Below are 27207 nucleotides of genomic sequence, written 5' to 3' on the forward strand. Positions count from 1 at the left end.
AAGATTCAGCTAGAATGGAACGATAATTGTGATCTGAATTCATTCCTTTCCTCTTAGTAGTTTCTAGTTAAATACCCGTTACTAATAGGTCACAAAACCTATATAGTTTCATAACTGAAAATATAGTAACTACATTAGTTTTTTAAAAATATATTCTTTTCTAGGTATTTGTTATCTTTGTAACTGGTATCTTCTGATTGTGGATAATTTAAGTCTTATTTAATAAACCAATCTTTTCTGGTTCCCTTTCTTGTGCCTCTAGGTCCTACAGCTCTTTAGGTTACTAGCTGCATAGTCCACCATCTGGCTGAGGACACAGACGTTGTGTATATTACCTGTGTGGGGAATGCTGTTCTGTGAAACTGGGAGTAGCTTCAACTACTGTTACCATGACAATTGTAGTCATCTATTTTAGTACGCAAGCAAAGCTGATCTAGTTCTTAGGCCCATCGGCTGTATCAGGTTTTCTTTGATCCCGTTGAGACTTCTTGGTGGTACTCGCGGTTGAATCCACGTCCTATTGTTTGCTAGTCAAGTACTTTACCACCGAGCTAGGTCCCTAGCCTTCTTTTGACTTTTTATCTTGGGACACAGCCTCACTTTGTTGCCAAGGCTGGCCTTGAACTTACTGATCCTTCTGAAATAGCTGCTTATGTCTCCATGATTGACAAACTTCTACTTTTCTATAGATGTCTATAAATTTATTTATTTTCTATAAATGTCTGTGGTTATGAAATTTCACTGTAAACACAGTTCTGTGAAAACAGAGTAATATTTGCACCAGGATTCTCTGCTTATACCCACAGTCTCCTGGCTTCTTTCTAGGTTCTGGTATGGATCAGTGCTTTAGAATGTGTCTCCACAAAGAGAGTCATGACCATTCATTTGACCTGAGTACAGTTACAGAGCAACCCATTTAAAAGGCTTTACAGAGACTTCCTTGTCATGCATACCACACACATGTACACACACACACACACACACACACACACACACACACACACACTCAACATTTTCAGTAGAAATATATAAAGTTTTTTATGCAACCTTTATTTCTCTATTTTTAAATTCCTCTGAGAAAAGAGAATTTAGAATTTGTGAGTATTTTATTGTAACTAGTCAGTTTATACTCCACCGGGGAGTTTAAGTATCTTATCATTGTAGCTGATTTAAAGATGGTTGATCATATTTCTACAAAACTTAGTGCAGTGTAGGTTGTTACCCACAAAGTCATTTCTATAAAGGAAGCCCTTTACCTCAGCTGTAAGTTGAAAGTACATGGTTAGGTTTATCAGACATATCTAAATCAGTGTAATACAGAAACAGAAAGCTTTTTATCACAGTTCATGGACGCCAGACCATAAACTTGCATGAGCTTATTAAGATAGTTTATGCATGTCGCCAGCTTTTACTGGGCATTTCCTTTAGGAGATGCGCTATCACTGTTGATGTTCGATGACAGTGGGGTGGATAAAATAGATGGAAGACTCCTGGGGTTTAAGCATTAGTGAAAGAGAAAGGAGACAGATAAGAAACAAGGCAAATCAGTAAAATATATGTATGTTAGATATATGTGCTAAAGGAAAAAGTGGTGTGTGTGTGTGTGTGTGTTAAATTTTTCGAGAGGATCTCTACGTAAAACTTTCCTTAAACGTTACATTTAACTAAAGATCTGAAGAAAAAAGAATTAGCTAGTTTAATATATGGGGAGAAAGTTCTAGGCAGAATGAACCCCAAGGCCAAGAGTAGGGCAGGTATAACGGTTCACCCAACTGAACAGGTTGCAGGCTTTCTCCTAGTCCGTCTGCTGTCCAAACCCCTTGACGTTTCTTGCTTATGCGATGAATGTCTTCTGCTATGCTTGGCTCGTCTAAGCTTCTGTTTTGTATTGCGTTGTAGCCTCAGCCACAGAGAAAATCTGGTTCATGATATGTAAGCCACGGGGTAAAGCCAATGTGCTCAGTGACCCAAGAATCACACAGCTCAGCGACGTAAGGGACAATTTCCTCCCAGCTGCAGTACAGTAACCTAGCAGATTTGATTCCAGGCAGCCTGATCACCGTTATTCACAGTTATGGGACCCCCTGTGCCAGTGGGCGGCCCAGACTTCTCACCCCTGAATTTCAACTCCATTGGTTATTTTTTTTCTCCTTCTGTTGAGCTTTTCAGTTATTTTGCTTAAAAGTCTCTCAGTCTGTGTTTAGCCAGTCTATTGGGCACAAACAGCAGCTCTCTCTTCCATGAAGCTCATCCCACAAGCACCAAGCCTACCAGCACCAATTGAGCCCCAGTGCACCCCATTGTACCACATTATTCTGTACACCATTATCCATTCTGGCCCTCACTGAACATTTTAATCATTTCCCCCTTCCCACAACTATCGTTGCAACTTCATCATCTTTCTTTTGAGACAATTTAAGACCTGTGAGCATCGTTAGTCTCAAACATAACAGCACTCTTAGAACGGATGAGCTGCCTCTTGGGGCTCTGGGGTCTTGCTGCTCCTCTGTCCACTCTGAGATGAAATGACTTGTGCCGAGCAGCAGGTCATATCCTAGCAACAAGTTACAAGGACTAGATGAGGTGACGTGTGAGATTCCAGTTCTCTCTACTCTGATATGATTCTTGAACAGATGAATGTTTTATGGCCAGCGAAAGCCAAAGTGAATGCAGACTCATCTGAAAGGCAGGTGCCCTTCACCCCATGCCTTCAGGAAACGGGCTTGAAGCTATATAAGGCAATCGAAGGCACAGTTAATGTATTTTCTTCCTGTTGCCAAAGTCCAGTACTAAGCAGGCAAAAAAAGGCATTGGGAGATATAGAGATGGCCCTGTATCTTGTTTTCTGGTTTTATTTTCAAAGGGAAGACCCTCAACTTCAGCTCCATAGTGGTATAGCAAGGAGCTTTCAGGGCTGCTAGCACCTTTGCCCCAGCCCAGGGATTGTGACACTGGTCCGGGTTTTGGCTGAAAGTCTTGTCCCCTGCTCTGGTGACGCCAGTGTCTAGTGTCTCCGGCTCCTTCCTAGACTGGTGTGGGGCAGCCTTCTTTTTGAATGGTGCTGCAGGAAAAATATGTGGGGGGGGGATGAGAATGCGTTTGTAATTTATTTATTAATTGATTGATAGATGGATGACAGAGCTTCCTAGATCGTACTCATTCTCTCAGAAAACCGAATCAGGGAGAAACCGCTGCTGACCATGTTAAATGACGGATTCCCCTCTTCCCACCGCAGCCCCCTCCCTCTGGCCCAGGGACCAAAAGAACGAGATACACAGGACTCTCAGCTCAGGTCTTAGTGCAGCCGCACGTGGCAGATAGGTCTTGAGGTCAGCCGCCTGTCCGAATTGTCTTTCAGCGAGTGCTGTTGGAGTCTGGGACTGAATGCTAACACAGGAATGAGACCTCAGCTGCGGGCTTCTTTGTTCTTTGTGGCTGCAAATCTTGTAGCGATGAAAATCAGAGAAAGGGAAGGAAGAGATCACCAGGCAGGGCTCTCATTCCTTTGGCAAATCCCCACTTTCAGAGGATGTGAAGGGAATGATAAGTTCTGTGTTAGGCCCTTGTTTTTCCACCAGCCCGACCACCCTGGACTTCGTAGCGTTAGCCCTGCTCTTCTGATGTGCCCACAGCTCAGCTCTCCATCGTCTTCCACTTCCTGTGAGGCCCAGGGCAAGGAAAAGAAGTGGTGTAGGGAGCCCTCTGTGTTTGACTCTGGGCTTTGGTTCTAGCAAGCTTTCTCTTGCAAGCTTTCTCTTCCCGTCTCCGCAAGTCCTCCCCTCCACACCCAGGAGCACCTGATCAAATATGCTAGGAGTTAGAGATCTTACAGCTCTTTTGTGGGGTCCACTCATGGCCTTAAGCGAAACATACTCAAATTTCCTGCAGAGAGATTTCAGACTATTTTCCAGGTTTCATAATAGGAATGGCGGTTGTTTAGCATGCCAGCCAACTCAGCATCAACTAGACGCCAAAAATTCATCTCTTTCTGCCACGGTGTGGAAGAATGGCTGCTGCATTGTTGGAGAAGTGCTCCGGCTTGTCTCGGTGTCAGATTCCTGGGGCCGTGCTCGGATGAGCTTCCGAGTCTTTCCTCGGTCTGCGTCATTACAAGTGGTTCTTGACAGGTCCTCGTGCGTCCCGAAGAGGGTGTCGAGTGGTTCGGATAGCGTGCTGCTGGAGGCCATTGTTTGTAAGGTGGCCTGGCACAGAGTCACGCTTGCGCTTGCCAGACAGGCGCACCGTGTTGTTTTGAGCTTTGACTTCCTACATTTGACAGGTACTGCGTTTTCAGCCTGTGCGTGTGCTGCGGTGTTGCACTGAAAAAGCACATCAGCGCAATTTTTCCTCCACAACATGTGCTCATATTGTGTGTCGGGCACAGTTTCGTGTTCCCCCAATATGTTAAGCTTTATGATTATATTGTCATTCTATATGGCAATCTCTGATTTTTGATGTTGGTATTCTCATTGTTTTTTTTTTTTTTCTTTTTTGGGCAGGGGCCTTCTGTAAACTCACCCAATCTGTTAATATGTGTATTCTGATCTGTTCACTAACTTGCCATTCATTTCTCAGCTCTTTTTTTTTTTCTTTTTTATGCTTCGGCTTTGCCAGTCCCTGATACAGAACAATATTGAAAGTAGGTTAATCAATGGCCTTACAATAGCCCCCAGCTGCTCAGGCAAAAGGGAGAGTTGTGTGCCTCTCTCTTTAAATCAAAGTTGGAGAGGATGAATCTCAGGGACAAAGAGGCAGACACTGACCTGCCGAAGGCAAGGCATCCCGTGCTCAACAATTGGCCAAATTGTCAATACAAAGGAAAAGGTGAAGGAGATTAAAGGTGCTACTCCAGTAAACACACAAGTGGGAAAAAGTGAACCCGATTTACTGCTGATAGCGTACAAGGCTTTAGTGGTCTGGATAAAAGATAAACGAGCCACACCATTCCTAGATCCTGAAGCCAATTAAGGGCGAAGTCCTAACTCTCTTCTGTTAAGGATCTTGAGAGCAGAATGTCCTGGGCTTCTGGTGGGCTTGAATTCAGTGCTAAGTGTTCTCAGAAGATGAGAAAGCCAGCAGATGGGTACACATAGGCAAAGACGATGTGAAGACACGGGTAGAGAGAGCTGTGCTCTCACAAGCCAGGGAATGCAGGGAGCTATTGTAAGCGAGGAGAGGCCAGGACCCAGAGCTCCAAAGGGACCGTGACCCTACTTTGCTCCAAACTTTTGTCCCCCAGACTAATGAGAAAATGAATTTGTTTCAAGCTGCTAAATTTGAGTCATTTCCGACAGCGGTCACAGGAAATCGATGGTCTTTTCTTTTAAGATATAGTGCTTCATATTTCTTCAGTCCAAGAAGCTGAATTCCCAAGGCAGGTGGCCTGCCCTCTTCTGTGCCCCGGTGGTACCCCATCGGCCTGACTCACACTGACTTGTTTGAATAGTTCCCCCTGGCACCAAGGACTGTGACCGTGGGTTGGTTCTTATTAGTACTTGTCACCTAGCATAAGGCAGAGATTCGGTACAAGTCTGTTTTAATCAAAATGAGTTTTTCCCCCTAAACTCTCTGTGATCTATGCCCCCAGCACCCTTGCCTGTGTACTAATTAGTGCTTTCCACGGGAACCGCTGTGCCTGGATTTTCATCTGCAGACTCCTGTCCCGCTTTGGTGTATGCCCGCGGACTGCTGTTATTCCTAAAGTACTATTTATGCAGATTCTGACTGCCCCATCTTCTGTTTTCAAATCCCTTCAGTCCCCAAAGTCCTTGCCTTTCCTCTGAACTCCTCCTGCTCTAGGCCATGACTGATCCATTTAAATCCTTTGTTTGGACTGGGTACCACGGGGAAGCCCTTCCCTTCCTCACTGTCGAACACAGTAGCTCTCTGGTCGGACCTTGTCTCCGGCACCATCTTTGCTACCCAGGAGGAATGGCGTGTCCTTCTTAGCATCCCCGTGACTGGCGGGTTGTGCTTGTTCACTTCTGAACTCCAGTGCTAGCCCTTTCTGTCTCCTTCAGAGCCTGATTCTATCATGGGCGAAATGCATTGTTAATTGGATATTTTAAATACATTAATGTAGATTTTATAAGTACAGGGAAATGTAGCAATCCATCCTGGCAAAGATGTTCTTTTTTTTTTTAAATTTCCTATGTTTATTTTGCCTTGCTCTTATAGTATTTTCTGAAATACACTCAGAATTAGAGAGCTATCTATTCAGCAGGGGTCGGATAGATGGGCCTCCTAGTAATAAATAATGTGGGAATTGTTCTTGTGGAATGGTACCACTCCCTGCATGCCTGGGGCGGGTTGGTCTTTGGCAACCCAGATCTGTGGAGCAGATCTGGACAAAGAGAGAGGCCAAGGCAGTTAAACAGCAGAGGGCAGTGCACACAGCCTGGGGCCATTGGTTTACGAGAGAACACGGGGGCCTGTGTGAGATTCCATGTGAGGTACTGGCATTGCTTTGTTTCCCCGAAAGCCTTGACATTGGTTGTGATTTTTAAAATAATCATAATCACACCTTCCTGGACCTGGAGGGAGGGGGGAGGAACTTGGACTTCCCAGGGGGCTGGAAGCCCTGACTGCTCTTAGGGATGGAGAGGGAGGAGGAGGGGGAGGGAGGAATGGGAGGGTGTTGGGAGGAGGGGCGGAAATGGAAACTTTCATAATTTAATAAACAAAAAAAAATCATAATCAAAGGTCATGGTCCAAGTCAATATTGTGGGCCCGCTAATGATGTCAAGGCGTTGGAAATCAGAAAGTAATTTTGTCTCAGAATTGTCAGCAACTTGGAAACTTTCTTAGCATTTTTTTGCCTCTCAGTGAAGGTAGTCCATTTTCAAAATAGTACTTTTGCTCAATCATAACTATGTAGGTTTAGAAAGCTTCATCTTCTGAAGGTTCCCCTGGCTTGCCCTCTGGGGAAAGCTTGGAGTATCAAGAGGGACCTGCTTAAAATCTTTCCTCACTTACTGGCTACCTCTGTAAACCTTCAGCAATTTGCTTAACTTCCCAAGGCCTCAGAATCCACATCATTGAAACGAAGTAGAATAAGACTTTGTGTGAACTGTGCCGAACACACGTGCAGCCAGTGAAGGGCAGCTGACCGAGATGGGGATTTCTGATAAACAGGCACTTTGGGGAATTTTTTGGTGAGGGGGATCAAAATTGTTCAACGGGCATCTTAATTTCTTATAGGTGACCGAGAGATAATGCGATTATAAACTCAGTGTCAGTGTTGTCTTGGGCAAAAGGCATCTTCTACAGAAATCTGTTTCTCGGGGGCTTGTTTATATTAGTTGATTTTTTTTTCTTTTTTGCAGAGTAATGGGACCACTGAGCACCAGGTCGAATCTTTCATACGGAAAAAACTGGAATCATTGCTGAGGGAGTCTCAAATTCGAGACAAAGAAGATCCTGACAGTTTCACAGTGAGGGCTCTACTCAAGGCCACGCATGAAGGCCTAAACACTCACCTGAAGCAGGTAAACAGTTTCCTCTTGAACTCTCCCCTCGCCAAGGGAAAAACAATGGACCCTCCTCTTCGGTTTCTAAGCACCTTTCTTTTGTGAAATGCTCCTCGAACGTCTCTGTCTATCCTTGTAAAGTTTGAGCAACGAAATCCTTGTACAGAATAAGTGAGGATGTGTGCCACACACTTAGCATTGTCCTGCGCACAGAAAGTACCAACTCAGGTCAGTGACTTTGATCTCAGATTGCCCAAGACAGCTCTGCTGTGTGTTGTCGACCTGGTGTCCAGTTAAATATGCCCAGTTTCTCTTTTAAATCATCTTAGTTGGGACAATAAGTGACATGGTCCTCCTACCAACTAATGGGCTCTTAGAAGTACCAAAGAGCTCACAGGTTAACTGGCTCACTATTCTCCTGTTTATCAGATTGAGAAAATGGAGACCAAGAGAAGGGCCATGGCTTTGGTGATAGTACTGTTTCTCCTCGCTTGGATAAAGTAGTTTCAATTCTATGACCAATGTCCAATGTAGCTACCTTCCTAATCCATACGCTTTGAGCAGTTAGTGGTCAGGATTACTAGGTCTTCATAGGCAATGTACACACATAAAGTAGTCAAGGGTGAGTCAACATCCCCCCATAAGCCCCTGGTTCTTACCCCTCACCAATTTTTGGGTGGGTTTTTATACCAGTCATCTCCTGGGTTCTTCCTTGCCATCTCTTCCATGAATTACTTTTAATATTATCTGTCTATGGCTTTAGCAGACACTTCTTGCATCTTCTTTATTTTAAGGCGCTTGCTTACTTAGCTTTGTTCTATTGGTGAGTTGCTCTGTTTAACTGGAGTCCTTGGTGGGTGGGGTCTGCAGGTCTCCCCACAATGAATTTCAGGGACAACAACCCTTTCAACAGGGGACATTTCTGCCCCCATGTGGACTAACACGGGAGGAGACTTGCTCACCATCTCTGCCTGGAAAATGAACCCACATGAGGAGTCTTCAGAGGCTCAAATTCCACTCCCTGGTGCTTGGCCACTAGGGCAATGCTTTCAACGCACAGATATGCATCACAGCGATTTCTTTAAATGAATGAAAGTGATATGACTGGCTTTTATTTATAATACTTTAAAATCCCAAACAACAGTGTTCATTGTGAGCATTTTCTGTACTCAGCAACTTGGGCTACACAGCAAAATGCTACCTCAAAAACAAAACAAAGAATGATTAATGATGATAATTTTTCTGACACAGTTTTGACACATGTTATACACGAGACTATGGCTATCACACCTAGAATCTACTTTGTTTCATGTTTTGTATGTTTAAGATCTTCAGAGATTAGCCCAGCAGCTTCACACCTGCCCACTATGCAAGTGAACCATGGCTCACTTAATCACTCTTTAGACTGAACAGTTGGTTTATTTTTCTTGTCGCTGTCACTAATGTCCCTAAATTTTCCTATTTATGGACATGAAATTCCAGATAGAGAATCACTTACAGTAGTAGAAAAGGTCTCACCAAAACCCTCAGATAGTGTTAAGTGGCTATTTTCCAAAATTAAAACGCCTCTTAACCAGAAATGCTTGTCTCCACTTGGGACGTTCAGAGCACCTCTTCCTGGTCTTAGTTACAAGGTGAATAGGTATGGAAGCCATGGACTGATGCTCTATTCTGGCATCCCTGATGGTGTCCCCTTTCTTGCATCAGACAGACACAGTCACATTTGGGATATCAGAGGTGTGAAGTAGGAAGAAATGAACCAGAGAAAGAGAAGGTCCCTACGGCACCTGCCAGAGTTAAGCAGGAAAAAAAAAAAACCCTACACTATGCTTTTTATTTACGCAGAACCTGGATGTGAAGGAAGGTGGAAAAAAGTCCCATGGGCGATCGCTGATGAGCAACTTTGGGAAACACAAGGTACGTACATAGTGATGGTGGTGAACGTGTGGTATTCTGTTAATTTAAAGATTCTATAAGTAGCAGGATAACACTGTATTGCAATAATCTTTGGATGGCTGAAGGTTTTGTCAAAAGAACTTCTGAAAGAGAAAAGTTCAAAATTTAAACAACTTTGAAATTTAGAACCGCTGTTAATTTGATCAAGAATCGAGTTGCATTTTGGAAGTTTTTTAAATACACATATCCAACAATGGACTCATATTCTATATACTTGAATCATTTCTACAGGTGAGAAGACAGGCAGTTCGAATTTCCAAAAAACAAAACCAACGAAAAGTTTAAATGCGCCTATTACAAAAGCAGATAGCATGGAAAAGAGGCACTTGGCAGGGAACTGAGGCTCACCTTTGGAGTTATCTGGAAGGGAAAATTGCATGAAAAGAGCACAGAGACCAAGTGTTTCAGTGCTGAACAACATGTACTCCCTCTGCCGAGGTACAGAAACCATGGTGGCACAGAGTGACCATCTCACCTTTTAGCAGCTCCATGTTAATGTCCATGTCCTGTTATGACCAGGACAGAAACAACAGTTTAATAGTGGTATTTGCAATGGGACAAGTAGTGAACAGCCCAAATGCTCCTTAACTATAGAACCAACTAAAATGTGGCAAGTTCACATCTGGACTGTTGAACAGCCACAGAAAGAACACAGTTATACCTATGTGCTATGATATGATCTTTCAAACCTGATCTGAACTAAAGAAGTAAGACTTGGAGTGCATGCAGTGAGAATATCTTTATGTGAAATTTAAAATCCTGTAAAAATGCTATAGGGTAGAAATCTGGGTGGTTATTAAGGGCAGTTGTTACCTTTGAGGGGAAAGTAAGGACCACGTGGGAGGATGTGGAGGATTCAAGAAAGGATTCTACTTCCTCATTGGAGTGCTTTCAGTTTGTGGAAAGCATCATTTGGTACACATAAAACTGTGCACTTGTGCAGATGTATGTGCTACCTCAAGAGGTGAAAATTTTATATAGGATTTCGGTCATTGGGTAAGTGAGATGGCTCAGCAGATCCAGTGTGTGGTCTCAAGCCTGCTGACCTGGGTTTCTCATGACCTACCTGGTGGAAAAAGTTCAGGTTGCTCTGACAGTTTGTCCTCTGACATCCACTTGTGCACTGTGGTATGCATGTGTGGATGTGCATACACACACACACATGCACACATAAACTAAATGTAATTTTAAAAATTAATACAGGAAATTGGTTATTAGGTGATGAGCGTAACACTATCTGAGGGTTTCGGTGAGGCCTTTTCTACTATTGTAAGGGATGATATGTCTGGAATGTCATGTCCATAAATAGGATAATTTAGGGACATTAGTTACAGCCATAAAAAAATACCCAACTGTTAAGTCTAAAGAGTGATTAAGCAAGCCGTGATTCATTTGCATAATGGGCAGGTGTGAAGCCACTGGGGGCTAATCTCTGAAGATCTTAAACTTACAAAACATGTGTGAATAAAATAGATTCTTGGTGTGATTGCTATAACTTTATATATATATATCATGTACCAAAACTGTGTCAGAAAAATTATCATCATTAATCATACTTTGCTTTGTTTTGCTTTTGAGGAAGCATCTTGCTGTGTAGCCCAAGCTGGCCTTATATTCCCACTGAACTCCTGCCTCCACTTCTCAAGAGCTTGGATTACAGATGTGTGCCAAAACATTGCCTTTAGTTATTAACCTCTTAACGTCTTTTTCTATCTTATAATAAAAATGTATCTTCTGAGGAGAATATTTCAGAAGAATTTCGGCTACCAAAGAGGGAATGTTTTCACACATCTGGTGATAAGAGTAGGCTGTCCGTGAGGTTGTTTATGAATCATTTTAGTAAGTTCCAGTAATAATTTACGTAGAAAGTTAAAGTCAATGGATTACAAGATGGCTTTGTATGTCTCTCATTTAATCATTGAAATAATAATAATAATAACCCTGTAGAATGGTTGTATTTACACAATACGTTTAAGGTATGCCAGGAAGCCTGATGGGACTTGCGGCTTTACCCGCTTGGTGAAAATCTAACCTAGAATGGAAGTTTGAACAGTAGGGTTTCCATGTCTGAAGTTCTCAGGATGAAAGCAATTCCTGCGAAGGTTCAAAGTCGCTCCTCACTATCAGAACAGTGGGTATCTTGTATCTGGTCTTCAGTTTTGGGGACTGAGAAAATCTGGAAGTTGATGTGACCCTGTAATGACTTGGGGATAGTGTTCATTTCTGGGGTCATGTTCCTGGATGTCCAAAGTATACTGTCTAGACGGCTAACCTTGGTGGGAGCTGTATGTTTGCTCTCAAGGTTTTCTGCAATGACTGGGGGCTCCATCATTTGTTTTGTTGGGTTTTGTACTGCTTAAATAAGGAGCAGTCTCCAGTGTGAGAATGAACTCCCCTGCAATCAAAAAAAAAAAAAATCTGTCCAGAAGTTGCTAGATTAATTTTGGAGACTTTAAGCTCATGTGCTATGAATAGCAATTTTTATTTTACTTCTAGAATGTAAAATGGCCTATCAACTCAAAAGAGCAGTTTGATTTGCATAGTAACTATTTGAGAATAAGTTGATTGAAGGTAGAATGGCAGTCATTCTGTTTTTAAAAACCAAATATGCCTTTTATTGCTTATCAATAGTAAGCTTCTATATAAAAGGACATTTTCCCTTATAATTATTTAAACAGATACTTTAATTTTGTCTTTCTCTTGTGAACACCTTCAAAGTACACACCTAATATAATTTTTCTAAGATGTCAGTTTTCTGTGGCTTATTTTAGGCATGAAACTCTAGGTTTTGCATTGCTAGTGTAACATAATGATTGTTATTGATTGTTTTTTTCTATGCATGCTCACACATGCGCAGACACCTGTGCATATGCGTGTGTGTGTGTGCATGTGAAAATCTAGTCCAATCTCTGTATTTTGTGAATGTGCCTAAAGTGGTGAGTTAATAAATTTACTATGACTCTTCCAACAGAAAACTACAAAGTCACGTTCTAAGTCCTATAGTACCGACGACGAGGAAGACACATTTCAGAATCCTGGCAAGGAGGGAGGCCAGCTGTACAGGTAAGAAAGCCTCTTCGTGCCTGTTGCTATGACTCCCACGGCCTCTCCATCCTGTGATCCTAGCTGTTTTAGTTGTGCGTGTCTGGAGACTGGGAGGGATCACAAGGTGAGGTCCTGGAGTGAAATGTGAAGACCAAGGTAGAGATACTGTATGGAGGGATCTCGGCGTCAGTGAGGTGCTGAACACAGGCTAGTGGCAGGAGTTTTCAGATGAAAGGTGTCTTCAGAGAAGGGGAGGGCTATGTGGATGTCAGACTTGCAGAGGGCTGGAAGGACGGGATAAGCCCGTAGCTGGAGCCAGACAACAGGTATTACTTGTCCACCAGCCACCGTTAATACTGAGCAAGGTGATATTTCCATCTTGTAGGGTCAGGAAAGGATTAAAGGAATTGCATATTAGCACAGTAGGTCCCAACCCCAATAAAGAAATGCTCAAAACTATTAGCTCCTATTTTATTATTTTTGACAACTTTGCACATATACAATGTATTCGTATCTGCCCATTATTACCCTCTCTTGTTCCTTTCCTGCTCCTGCTCACTTACGTCTTCCCAACATGGCCTCCTTCTTCTCCCTTCATAGCTATGTTCTGGACCCACTGAGATGAATTAGGGTTAGTGTTGTAGGAAGCTGCTTGTTTTTCTTGGCCACCCAGACTCCTGAAATAATCACACAGAAATCTGTATTAATTGTAATACTGTTTGGTCACTAGCTTAATTGTATTATATTGCTAGCTACTCTTACATCTAGAATTAACCCATTTCCATTCTTTTATATTTTACCACGAGGCTCATGGCCTACTTACAAGGTTCCAGCTGGTTGCTTGAGTCTTCCCCTCTGGCAGCTACATGGCATCTCCTCGACTCCTCCTTCTTTTTCCCAGCATTCAGTTTAGTTTTCCCTGCCTAGCTATATTCTACCCTTTCACAGACCGAAACAGTTCTTTATTCATTATCAAATAAAAGCAACACATATACAGAAGGTCTTCCCACTAATACCAGGTTAGTGAAATAAGGATGAGTATGGGGTTACTTGCTGAAGCTTGGGGCACTAATCAGTAGCTAAACCACTGAACAAAGTGATACTCCCTACTTTCAGAACCATTTAACTACCATTTGCTCCTCAGAGAGTGGAAGAACCTCATGGTCCCCTCCCCCATCCCTGGTGGAATGTTGAAGGTCTTGTGTAGGTCTCATCCTGTTATCCACAGCTGCTGTGTGTTCAGAATGGCAATGGCCACCTCATAGCCAGAACACAGTGCTTCCCAGCCCTCCTCCTCATCCTCTGATTCTTGAATCCTTTCCTTTCCACTTTCCATGTTGTTCCCTGGGCCTTGGAGGGCATGGTGGAGATGCTCCTTGTAGAGCAGAACACTCAACAGTCACTAATTCTCAGCACTTTGGGCCAGTTACAAGTCTTTCCATTGAATGCTGCTTGCTGCAAAGAGAAGTTTCTCTGCTCAAGGCTGGGAAAAGTAGTAGTCCATGGTTACAAATGTGACTACTTAGATAGCAGTTTGGCTATTTGTCCTGTTAGCAAAACAGTGGTAGTAGGTTTCCCTGTAAGGTTTCCCACTCCTCAGCTACAGGCTTTTCACCCACATTTATAGTACCGGATCCATTCCTTTCCGTGGAACAGTCCTCAAAGCGACTCAGAAAGCAGCTGGTGCTGTTGGTTACCCCACATCGTGATGCCACTATTGCACCAGTGAGCATGTCTTGCCTGCTGCATCGTCCTTAGCTGGGTAAGATACTGACTTCTCGCCCGCAGTGGCCTGCAGAACACTTACTAGCACCATGGAAGCTAGTGAACAAGAAAGCAGCTTCCGATCAGTTTGATCTAGCTCTCTCCATGTTCTGCAGGCAGAGTGTATGGTGTCTCCAGCAACAGAGTCTGGAGGAAAGTTTTGCCAGCTCTACATGTGACAGAAGATTAAAATCTAGAATATTCAGAGAACTAAAGCAAAACTGAGCATTAATATGTAACACATAACAAAATGGGCTATGGAATGGAACAGACCCATGCTGTGATCAGGACTTCCTGAGTCACAAAGAAATATAAATCATATTGTGGGTAGGTAGATAGATAGGTGTGGGTGGGGACACGCAAACACACACGCACACACACATGCACACACACACACTCACAACTTTGTCTCTTTACTAAACATTGAAATGAAAGCCATAGAGGCCTTATAGGAATTTTCCATTAGTGTTCAGATAGCCTTTCTAGTCAAGCCCTAATGGGATGCATATGCATCAAATGCTCGTTAGTGAGGGAAGAGAAAAGTGCAGAAAAATTGAATATTAGTTACACTAAAAGATACAAGAGAGATGGGGACACCTTTCAGAAGACCCTTACTAACTATTTCTAAATCAAAGTGTCTGGTGCGTAGCCAGGGAAGGGACAGCGTTTAAAAAGACACATTAGTTCATGCAAACAAGATGTCATTACAGGTATTACATGCTGTAATAAGGTTACATGCTGCTCTTGAATCAGTTAGAGATTTGCCCCTCATACCTCTGAGCGCCTGAGCACTGGGACTTGGGTCGCCCAGGGACTTCACTAAACCAATTCACTACTGGTATGAAAAATATAAGGAGCTACCTTTATGTAGAATGTCTTTGTGCCACGAACTGTCTCGGAAGTTTTACTTGTGAATTTTAAGCATGATCTCACACTGATTCGTTCAGTTTTTTATCTTTAATATCTAGTTCTCAAACCTTTTCATCATCCCAAGAAAAAATCTCTACCCCTCATCAATCTCTCTACCCTCCTCTCCTTTCTGTCTCTGGGTAGACTTTTTACTTGACAACATTTGACCTTTTAAAAATTCCTGGCTTCTTTCATTCAATTTTGTGTTTTCAGGATTCATTCACATTGTGGCGTGTGGATGCGCTATTCAATTTTGTGGCTTCACTACCCACTATATGAATATCCTACATTTTATGTATTCTTTCAGTCGTTGGAGAAAGTTTTGGTAGCTTTCTCTTCATTGGTTGTTAAAAAGTATTGCCATGCATATGCACAGGCGGGGGTTTTACATCAATGTAGAAACGCAAGGTAACGATGTAACTCTGGCACTTGACCAACTGCCAACCATTCCCCATGGGAACGGCACCGTTTATATTCTCAGGTTGTGCGTGAGTTTCCTCTTATCGCCACTCACCCACCTTCTCAGCGATAGCAGTCCTAGTAGAAGAGACGTGGTGCCTTCTCGTGCATTTGCGCTTTGCTGTTGACCGATAAGGCTGAGCATTATCTTGTGTGCTTACTGGCCATTTGAGTGGTGGTGATGAGCATTGAATGTCTGATGTGAAATTTTCTCTAGAGGAGAAATGTGTGTGCATGTGTGTGTACCAGCAATTAGATGGCATGTGGAGATTTTACTGTGATAAAGAGGGGTGGTGGAATATGTAATGATATAATCAAGATTATACGAATATCGTAGTAAGAAAACTTAGAAGGTGCCCAGGAAACCTAACTTCCTCACAACACAATGTATAGTCACTGAAAGACTATCTTAAATACTTGTAATTATATTTCTAAAGAAAAATCACCGTGAAATTTTTTGGCTCATTTCTTTGTAGGTATTTGGGGTTTGTGGTCTACGTGTTTCTATACCTATTTAGTCTAACTCTGTTTTCTGGGATTATTCCCGAGCTGGGCAGCTGTGGAACCACAAGAAAGGCAGATTCCCTGCAGAGACTGAATAAAACGAAAGTTGTGGGGTGGTTTAGACATAGGAGAAGGGCTGAAAGGGGAGTCAGACCTGGGTTCCAGCCCTGGCTCCACGGACCCCCAGGGAAGGTGATGCAACCAGAGGCCTTCAGCTCTTCCAGTCCGAGTAGCATTAATTTGAGTGTGTACTCTGCAGGCTGGGCCGCCGAAGGAGAACCATGAAACTCTGCAGAGAGCTCTCGGACCTGGTGGTGTACACAAACTCCGTGGCAGCCCAGGATATTGTGGATGACGGTAAGGCCCAAGAGTCTCTCGTTCTTGTCAACGCTCTTGACTTTGCCATTGCTAGTTAATGTTTCCATTGATCGGATCATTCCCACCCATGTCTGGGACTGTACGGCATCTCATTTGTCAGGAAAATGACAGCTAACGTGATTCCGAGCTCACATGTGGGGCTGTGTTGATTATTTGTAGGTGCCTGATTGCCTCGAGGTCAGAGGCGTTTCCTACAGGGTGGAGACGTCTTTTCTTATTATGAAATGACAAAGGCTTTTCAGAGTCAGGTCTCACTTCAGGACTCAAACTGTGGAGACCTGGCCTACTTTCATGACCAGGTCACAGATGGCCATTTTGAATGTGAATGACCAGGAGGAGAGGATTAATTAGCTACAACAATATCCTGGAGAAAACCCATTTTCTCATTAAACATTTGGCTTTGACTAAAGTAGTTTATTTCACTGACTGAAGTTTTAAGAAAAGGAGTGGACACAGCTCAGTGTCACTGGTTCGCATTCTTTTCAAAAGGGGGTTTTATTTATTGTGTGTACGCGTGTCCTGCCTATGTGTATATATGTGTACCACGTGTGTGCTTGGTGCCTGTGGAGGCCAAAAGTGGGAGTTAGGTCCCCTGGAACTGGAGTGTCAGATGACTTTTAGGCACCGTGTGGCTGCTGGGGACCCAACCAAGGTCCTCAGCAAGTGCTGTTAACTCAGAGCCATCTCTCTAGCTCAGACATCTCTCCAGACCTCATTGCTATCATTTGTACCAAGCCGAGAGGGACCGGGGACAGCCATCCTCATCTTTGAGACTCCAGACTTTGAGACTGTTCTTTCCCTCCTTGTCTCCTATTTCATTCTGTCTCCAGATGTTTATGGAGGTCCAATAGTCCAGCGGTGCTTCAATCCACTTTTATTTTAGGGGAGGAAAATGGAAATCATAATGTCCATTTTCGCAGTGGTCGCAGCGCAAGGACAGCTTTGTGGGACAATGCTGTTGTCCTCACAGGCTTTGGGCTCTTCCCTTGGTTCTTTTTTTCTTAGCCATAATCCACAAGTACTTTTTTTTAAAACCATGAAAAGATGACTTTTCTGGGTTTGGATTTCTTCTTGAAACAATGGCAGTTATACGAAATTTAGATGAACACCATCTGTGAGGAAAGAGAAACCTTAAGACTCTCAACTTGCAAGTAATACTTTCTTATACTGACTGCCCATGACTCCTGGATTAACCCAGGGATTGACTGGATGGAGTTGAAGGTATCGCTGATTTACAGAATGAAAATGTTGACTGATAATACCTTTGGAAATCACAAGCCTCGTAGCATTGGGGAAATAATCTTGAGTATTATTTATCTTGTAAATTTCACGTGGTTTGTCTTTAAGTTTTTTAAAAATGAACAGTACATAATGAGTAGGTGTCTTATCTTTATGCAAAACAGTTCAATTTCATTAAAATACTAATTGATGTGAGCTTAGTAAGCAAGGTCAAGTTAATGATACCGGGTGTGCCTGTTTATGTGGAGAATCAGAAGAAATAACTCAGATATTGAATACAGTGATGCTCCATATGACTGGGTTTGTCAATAAGTATATCTTCCCCTGCTCTGTTCAAAACATTCTCCATCAGAACCTGCCCTTACATTCAATTTTAGTTTTGTTGAGACGCATAAACTTGGCCCATGTATTCTGTCAACAATATATATTAATAATTATTTTCAGGGAAAGGGCCCATGCTAGAGAAATCACTAGGTTAAAAGCTATAGTCCTCCCATCTCTTCCTCCTGAGCTCTGACTAGTTCAAGTCCTAGCTATGAAATGTCATGGAGTCAGCTTTTAACACCCAAGGGAGTGTAGCCCCCAGGACAACAGGTACCCTGATAGACCGCATTGCCAACAAGCAAGCCAGACAGACATGGTCTGAGCACAGCCGCCTCTGTCCCATTCTTTGTCCCCATGGATTTAAACACTGACTTCTAACTTCAGCGTTAGACTCTGAGCGAGAGTGAGACTCTAGGCAAGCCTCCTCTTCCTTCCCGCTGGCCTTTTTCAGCAGGTCCGGTAGACATACGAGTAAACCTTTGGTTCCCAGGTATGAGGTTTGGTGAATGTGTATAACAGCTATGGCATTGTGGAGATGGGTCAAGAGATGGATAGGGACAAAATGGGCAATGTTCCATCTTTGAAGTCTTATTCCACATGACCCTAAAATCTATAGATTCTAGATTAACAAAATTTTGTTGTCCAGGTAGAAATCCAAGTGCAGGCACCAATATGTTGAGCGCTCCCCATTTTTCTGCTTCATAAGCCTGGCTGGGTGGACAATCTTCCTTGTTTCTGAAACATTACTTTAAAATTTTTTACTGCTATTATTGTTGTATATATATATTTAAATATTTTTGTATAGTATTTGCTACTATATTTAATACTCTTCACTTAGTATTGTTGGAGATTGGGCATAGGGCATTGTATCTGTTTGGTTAAGTACTCTACTACTGGATTATGTCCAGACATCTTTCCTTATGCTGATTTTAGGACAGTGTCTGCGCTGTCTATATAACAATGAAGTCACTCACAGTGCAGACAACCTTTAAACTTGGAATCTTCCTCTTGGTCTCCTGAGTTGCTGGCATTACATGCCTACTGCATGGGGACTGTCTCTCTCTCGCCTTTCACCAAGCAGGTTTTGACCGACTCCATGAGCAATCAAATCACCCTCCAAACTCAAGTTTTCTTTTTTCACAGTGGCATTTTTCCTTCATTTTCTTGGACTATGAATATTGTCCACTAGTACATGTATTTCACATGTGCTTCTTACCCTTTACATTTTCAGGCGCATGTGTTGCTATTATTGTATGTATGTGCTTGTTTGTATGTGTATAGCACACATGTGGGGGTAAGCATGCATATGGGGTCCCAAGGATGTAGAGGCCTGAGGCTTATGTTAAAAAGCATTTTCCATTGTTCTCCCACCTTATCCAATGGGGTGGTGTCTCCCAGTCTAACCCAGGACCCAGCAATGTGGCTAGTCTTGCAAGGTAGCATACTGTGGGGCTCCCTTGTCTCCATCTCCCCAAGGTGGAATTACAGGCAGACCACCACGCCCGCTGGGCATCGACATGAGTTCTGTGGATCTGAACTCTGGTCCTCACAGTTTCATGGCAAGTGCAGAAACCCCGAGCTGTCTCCCCTGCCCTACATGAGAATTTTTAATGAGCATCATCAGTGTTTGTCTTCCTGGTGTCAGGACTAAGTTGTGGATGCAGTTTGATTCATTCGTTGTTGTCACCCATGTCTGTGCCAAAGATCTTGTTGTGTCGTGTACTACAAAATAATTTTTCCTCCTGCCTCTTCCTGCTGACCAGATGTGAATCAATGAAACAACTGAATTCTGGGAGAATATGGGAGCCCACAATGGGATGCCTTAGCAAATGAAGTTCTTATTCAGCCTTGCATTGACAACAATGAAAGGAATCTCAGGGTCTTTTTTGGTCAAGAGTTGCTTACACTGCGGCTTCTTAAGTGGCAAGTTTGGTCTATAACTTTATTCATACCTGTTTATGTTTTATCTAACATTTTTGTGTTTCTAACAAACTGTGCCTAAAATGATGGGTAAAGATACTTTAACTTCTTGTTCTGATCAGCAGCTGAATCTCAGTCAGGTACAGTGGCTCCCATTCTGAGAAGAGTTCAGATAGTACACATGAGCCGCCACCAACCAGAGTGTCTCTGACTCTTCCTTTCTGCTATTCTACATATAACTTGCCACAGAGTAGGTGAGCCCCTCTGAACCCATTCTGGTTCTGGGGTGAACCTTTTATTTGTGAAACATCCTTGGATTTGCTATGTCTAACGTCTTTCATTTAACAGGCTGGATCCACTTCTGCTGCTGGCCGTGTATGGGCTCTGGCATTATCCAGCCTTTTATGAGAGTGTTGGCTTTGGCACATTGGTCATGTGTCCTGTATCTTTGACTACTAGGAACCACAGGGAATGTGTTGTCCTTCAGTGAAACAAGAGCACATCAAGTGGTCCAGCAGAAGTCAGAGCAATTCATGGTCTACAACCAAAAACAGCTCACAAGGATTTATCCCTCTGCCTACCGCATCGATTCCAGTAACTTCAACCCTCTGCCCTATTGGAATGCAGGCTGCCAGCTAGGTCTGTATGGCCCGAGAGCGGTGGTCCTCTGCTTTCTCTCTCTACCTTGCTAACTGGACGTTGTTTCTAATCCTCTCAAACTTCCAATGTTCACAGTGGCTCTGAACTACCAGTCGGAAGGACGGATGATGCAGCTAAATCGGGCAAAATTCAAGGCAAATGGCAACTGTGGCTACATTCTCAAGCCTCAGCAAATGTGCAAAGGTAAGTGCCAGTTTCCTAGCCATGTCTGAGTGCAGGTGATGCCCTGCTATTTAAATTGTTTAAATTCATTATTATTAATAATGTGGGCATGTGTGTTTGTATGTATATGAGTAGAGGTCAGAGGGCTACTTCATGGAGTCTGTTCTCTTCTTCCACCATAGTGGGTGCCAGGGTCTTAGGACTCAGGTCTTCAGGCTTTGTGGCAAGCATGCCACTCACTGAACTGGATTTGGAAAAGTTAGACAGTAGAGTTTCCGTTCTTCTCTTAATTTCAGATTCTCTTTCCATTCCTTGTATTTGTTCTAGACCCGAAACAGCTTAGAAAATTATCGGATTCTGACCTAACTGGCCTTGTTGTGATGCTACAGGCATTTAGTTTAGAGTGTTCATCCGTGTCATGGTTGCCCCATTGACATTGCTTTGAAGTGTCCCATCCTCCGGCTTTTGGAAACAGAGTTTAATGAAAACACAGCTATGGCAGTGTTGACAGAGATTTATGCCCCCCACCCCACCCCCATCCTGAAGCCATTCAGTTCCAAAGAAACACACAGAGGCCTACATTAATTATAAACTGGTTGGCCTCATAGCTCAGGCTTCTTATTAACTCTTATATCTTACATTAACCCATAATTCTTGTCTGTATTAGCCACATGGCTTTGTACCTTTTATCAGTGAGGCATTCTCATCCTTGCTTCCTCTATGTCTGGGTGATGACTTCAGACTGAGCCTTTCCTTGTTGACCGAGGTTTTTGACTCCCCAGGCCGTTGTTCAGTCCCCCAAAAAATCACACAGAGGTCTACATTAATTATAAACTGATTGGTCTAGTATCTCAGGCTTCTTATTAACTCTTATAACTTATATTAGCCCATAATTCTTGTCTGCGTTTGCCACGTGGTTTGGTACCTTTTTCGGCGAGGTAGTCACGTATTACTTGCTCTGTGTCTGGCTTCCTCTCTATCTGGGTGACAACTGCAGACTGAAACTTCCCTCTTCCCACAATTCTCATTGCCCCGCCTCTACTTCCTGCTTGGTCGCCCTGCCTATACTTCCTGCTTGGCTACTGGCCAATCAGTGTTTTATTTAAAATAATACAAGTGACAGGATAAAAGACCATTGTCCCATAGCATTTCCTCTTTGCAGAATTATTCTATTCTGGTTGCCCCGTCTATACTTCCTGCCTGGCTACTGGCCAATAAGCATTTTATTAATCCAGTACAAGTGACAAATCTTTACAGAGTACAAGACCATTGTCCCACAGCATGGAAGTGCTGAAAGTTACATTGTTGTTTACATGATAATTTCTTAGTTCTAGCAAAGACTGTGGTAAAGAGCCCCATTGCTCCTTCGACAAACTTAAGCTGTCTGTGTGCGTGCGTGCATGACTGTGTGTGTATGTGTGTGTGTGTTCCTGGGCTACTGACCTCTACTCTACTTGGCCTAGGTACTTTCAACCCTTTTTCTGGTGATCCACTTCCTGCCAACCCCAAAAAACAGCTCATCCTGAAAGTGATCAGCGGGCAGCAGCTTCCCAAACCTCCTGACTCCATGTTTGGAGACCGAGGCGAGGTAAGCTACACCTGACTGTCTAGTCAAGTATGAGATTATTTTATTGCATGTAAGCACTCATCTCAGTGGCTTTAGGGGCATATATGTTTCTGTGTGTTGGCGGGGGCACAGATGTTTGTATGTCTGTGTCTGTGTATGCATATGGTGTGTGTATGTGTGTGTTTCTACGCGAACACTGACTTCCACTTATCAGACATGAGCTAGTTTTCTGTCAGCCACACAGACTCCGTCCAGAGCTTTTTATCACCTGCTTTCGACGCTTGAAGGCATGATACTGCTTCACAGTTCAGTTCTGATGCTGACAGCCGGGATACAAAGTACAAAGGCTAACTTCATTATTGACAGCAGCGTGGCCCAAATCATGTATTTAGCTTCCAAATCCCACGTCCAGCAGCCTTCCTCACTGCTGCCTGCTCCTTGGCCTCATGCTTTGTGGCCACATGCAGACTGCTGTCACCTGCTGCTGTCCTTCTGTCGCAGGATGCAGCAACCTTTTTGTTTTCTCCCCACGGGGCAGTCAGTCCTGTTTCCATGCCTTCCTCTCAGGGCTGGCCCATCACTCCAGGCTCTCGGCACTTTCATCCTCTCAACTTTCACATCTGATGCGTGGTTAGGACCGCCTAGCTCTGCATGTTCGTACCACTGTGAATACTGCGCGTCAAACTTGATCTGACCTGGATGCAGTCCGGTGCAGTGCAGCACTGTAGCACACACCCTTCGGCTCCCTCGGCTCACCCCACTCTTCACAGTGGCTCTTTTCAACCTCTCTGTACTGGTTAAAAGATAGTGCAGTGCCCAGTTATCAGAGAGGAAGGCATCAGCCAGGGCCATCGCGTTCGTGTCTGCTACAGCTGTCTCCCGCAGACCCTTTTCGTTTCCTGCCTTTACCTTCTGCTCTGCATTCAGCGGCAGCAGCAGTTAACTGGAATCATCACAAAGCTTTGTGTCTGAAGACAGAAATCGCTGTCAGCACTTCCATAGCGGTGTTTTCATTACACTCTGTTTCCAAAAGAGCATGGGACACTTGAAAGCAATATCAACAGGGCAACCATGACGCGGAGGAACAATCTAACGAAATGCCTGTAGCATCCATCACAAGAAGAAAGGAATACATATTTCTTGTCTCTCTCAAGGTTTTCATTTTGAGAAGGCTTCAGCCCCAGAAAAGGTGCAAGGATAGTACAATGGATCTCCTCAATTCACTAATTCAATTATTAAGTTTTCTAACACACCTTGTGCCATCCTCTCATGTATACAGATTTTATAAGTATGTATGTTGTATGTAAGTGTGTATGTTGTATGTAAGTATGTATGTTGTATGTAAGTATTATGTTGGAGCTATCGGTTTGCTTTCCTTGGCAGTCATTTATGACCGTCTCACTACTAGCTGATTAAGAACAAAGGCATTCTCCTGCAAAATGACAAGATACAATATTGTCTAACATAACATCTATATCTAATGTTTTCATGTTATCCTCAAGTTGCCTAGCATCTTTTCTTTTTCAGTCAAATCACATGCAACTTTTTATTACCATTTTCTTCAGTCTTCTGAGGCACAAAATAATTCTCCAGATTTTTTTCTTTGATTTTATGACATTGGTACTGTGTAGCCATCTTGCTCATGGTAGACCTTTAAGTCGTTTCCAGTGTTTGACCATAATATCGCAGCTTCTCTGAGCGTCTGTGCCTGGGTGACCCTCTTCTTACTGTAACTGGATATGTACCCGGAACTGAAATTGTATGTTCTTTCAGGAAAAACCTGTGTAGAATTAACAAATATTGGCAAATAGAATTTAGTGTTTTAATTCCACTCTTCGCATATATCTAGATATGATCTACCTGGTTCTATCATTCTTTGAGTAAGCATGTAGCAACATCACGTGTTATTGAAATGTAACCATTTGGCTCATTTAGTCTCAGAATAATTAGCACTCCCGTGCAGGTGACATTGGCAGTCATGCTTCTTCCCTTTCCTACAGATCATTGACCCCTTCGTCGAAGTGGAAATTATCGGGCTGCCCGTAGACTGTTGCAAGGATCAGACTCGTGTGGTGGATGACAATGGTAAGCTTGGCCATCAGCGGCGCTCGCTCTTGAGATGCCCTGCAGCTGCGGTGCGCCCGGGCGAGGGAAGGTGTTCTGCTAACAAGAGCCCGATGGCTGAGCTCCTTAGCTGCCGTCCGCGCGGATGTTAAACACGCTGATAAGATTCACCCACTCTGTAAGCTTCCGGTTCCTTTCTGAAAAAGGAACGGGAATTCTGTCAAACACATCCATTCAGGAGGAGTCACCACTGTGCCCTATTAAATGCCGCAAACCCATTAAATAATGACAGGCTGAAAATCAGAGAGGCCCCCAGTGAACAGAAGAGATTATCTTTTTTTGTTGACGCCGTAATGACCCCTCAGTTACTTCTACAACTAAGAAAACATGGTTTGGTTAACATTTGAAGAACTGGGATCGATACCCGGTATATTTTGATGAAGCTGTTGTAATCAAGACCCCTGGGACTCTTGCTAAGTCTTTCTACTGAAAAGCGTGGGAGACATCTTAAAGACTTGGGCTCCAAACTCACCTAGGGAAATATTTCCTAGTGTGATGCTTGTAATGCGATTTATGTGTTCTCGTAAATGAGTCTTCTTGAAACTTTCATTTGTGAGGCCCACGTGTTTAGTCAACTTCTCTTGGCTTTTGCTGTTCTTTGTTTGTAGGATAAAAATATCTAAGGATAAGGCCAGAATGCTCTGTCTTATTCATTTCTTAAATACGGTGAGTGGCCAGCATTTTAATAGTGTCAGGAAGGCATTACCTTTACCCAAGTCTAGCATATTTTTCTGGATAATCTTGTAAAATTATATTTGCTTGTTCTATCTTTGAAAACCGTTATTTCATACATATTTTCTTAATTTATATTAATTAATAGTCTAGAATAATTTGAAATTATGGTTATCTAAACATTTGAAAAATCAGTGGTTCATAGGGAGTCCTTGGAGGACTGTTAGATGTTCAAAAGTAGGGTGAACCTGGGAGGAAATAACATTCTGGAAGAAAGCCCTTCTTATGTTGGATTTTCTCAGGGCTCAAGAAACTATCCCTTCTTTTCTTAGTTGCAAAAGTAACTGAGGGCTCATTACAGAGTCAACAAAAAAGGTCATCTCTTCTGTTCACTGGGGGCCTCTGATTTTCAGCCTGTCATTATTTACTGAGCTTGAAGCTTTTTATAGGGTAGAGTGGATATTATTAGGGTCCAAACCACATACAAACCGTACTGGTATTTGAACCAAGGTGCATGCTTTGTCATTCATGTTCAATGTGTATGGAAATACAGTAAGTTCTTGCTTCCCGAGAAGCCACTAAGAATGTGCAGTGCACAGTCTAATTTGAACCTCCTGTTCACTGTATGACCTTAAACACATTTTGGTGAACAGCAATGCTCTAAACTATATGATGAGTAACAGATACCTTGGACTTTCATACATACAGGCATGTATTACTTGTCTGAATTTGAAAAATTGTGGTTGGAAACTTGATCACGTATGGATGATTTTCTTGCTGAGACAAAACCAAGCTGGGTGTGGTGGCTCATAGAATTGAAAGCTACAGAGTGCGGTATGAAATATGGTTAGTTATTCCAGTGGGAAAAGCTTCAGTAGATGAGAAATATGATTCAATCAGGGGGTAACTTTCTGTCATATTTCTGCTAAAATACTCTTGGAACACTACTGTAATTTTTAAGCTCATTGAAGCATTTTAATGACAATTAAGACACTTCCTGATACAATGGGGCATCAGAGATTAATAGAATAGATGTGATAATTTACAGGCGATTTTCCTACCAAGCAGTGGGGTAAACTCGGAGGCTTTACTTCAGCAGGGCATCCTGGAGAGGTTCAGGCATTTTCATGAGTTTAATGACCATTACAAGCAATTTTCACTGTCTGCTCTATACATGTCGCTGCTAAATCATTTCCAACCAAGCCCTTTGCTTTTTCTGATTTTTCATTTTTCCGTTTCTCTAAGGATTTAACCCTGTGTGGGAAGAAACCCTAACATTTACAGTCCACATGCCGGAAATAGCTTTAGTCCGGTTCCTGGTATGGGATCATGATCCTATTGGAAGAGACTTCGTGGGCCAAAGGACCGTGACCTTCAGCAGCCTAGTACCTGGTAGGCATAAGCTGACCTTTCCTCTCTGGAGTGACTATTTCTTTTTGTTTTTGTTTGTTTTCTACTGTGGTAGAGAAGTATAGAGGGTCTGGCATATGCTGGGGTTAATGGTGTCTCTTTGGAAGATTTAATACATGACATGGGGTACACAGGGTATTTTTTTACTGAGTCTGTTATTGTAAATTGTGTTATATGAGAGATGTGATGTAGCCTGCTGCATAAAATGTGAAGAATGAGATTATGACAGATACCTAATTCTCCCACACTCTCGGGAAGGCCAAAGGCAAATTCGACCGAAAGAACCAATTCTTTTTGCCTTTGCAGGCTACCGGCATGTCTACCTGGAAGGACTCACGGAAGCATCCATTTTTGTTCACATAACGATCAATGAGATCTTCGGAAAGGTGAGTGGAATCATAGACATAGGGCAATAGTATGACCTCAAGAAAGTGATTGGTTTCATTAGCGGGATGTACATTTGACAAAGTTTTCTTTTGTGGGTGTCTGCGGGGCGCTCAGTAAGCTCAGGCAGCATTCCAGGCGTGCCCCTGTCCACCTCTACGCAGGGCTGGACTCATTTCTTTCTCCCAGAGGGTCTCTCTAGGTTTAATAGAATTGAGAAGAGTATCGTACTCTCAGGCAATTATTTTATGAAAATGATGA

The 27207-nt window shown here is 43.0% G+C and overlaps 1 protein-coding gene across 4 annotated transcripts in view; it reads left to right on the top strand.

The window, feature by feature from the left end:
* The window catches only part of Plch1 (phospholipase C eta 1), a 194167-nt gene that overhangs the window by 159256 nt on the left and 7704 nt on the right, over positions 1-27207 (top strand). For all 4 annotated transcript variants that reach the window (XM_048424778.3, XM_048424776.3, XM_048424777.3 and 1 more), the window contains 10 exons: positions 7326-7487; positions 9315-9386; positions 12397-12488; positions 16366-16463; positions 20427-20606; positions 20703-20810; positions 22253-22377; positions 24357-24441; positions 26398-26544; positions 26869-26948. In XM_048424778.3, the coding sequence (XP_048280735.3) occupies positions 7326-7487; positions 9315-9386; positions 12397-12488; positions 16366-16463; positions 20427-20606; positions 20703-20810; positions 22253-22377; positions 24357-24441; positions 26398-26544; positions 26869-26948 (1149 nt within the window). The remainder of the gene's footprint in view (positions 1-7325; positions 7488-9314; positions 9387-12396; positions 12489-16365; positions 16464-20426; positions 20607-20702; positions 20811-22252; positions 22378-24356; positions 24442-26397; positions 26545-26868; positions 26949-27207) is intronic.

The sequence above is a fragment of the Myodes glareolus genome, chromosome 20 (assembly GCF_982192425.1).
Source record: "Myodes glareolus chromosome 20, mMyoGla1.1, whole genome shotgun sequence".
Classification (NCBI taxonomy): domain Eukaryota; kingdom Metazoa; phylum Chordata; class Mammalia; order Rodentia; family Cricetidae; genus Myodes; species Myodes glareolus.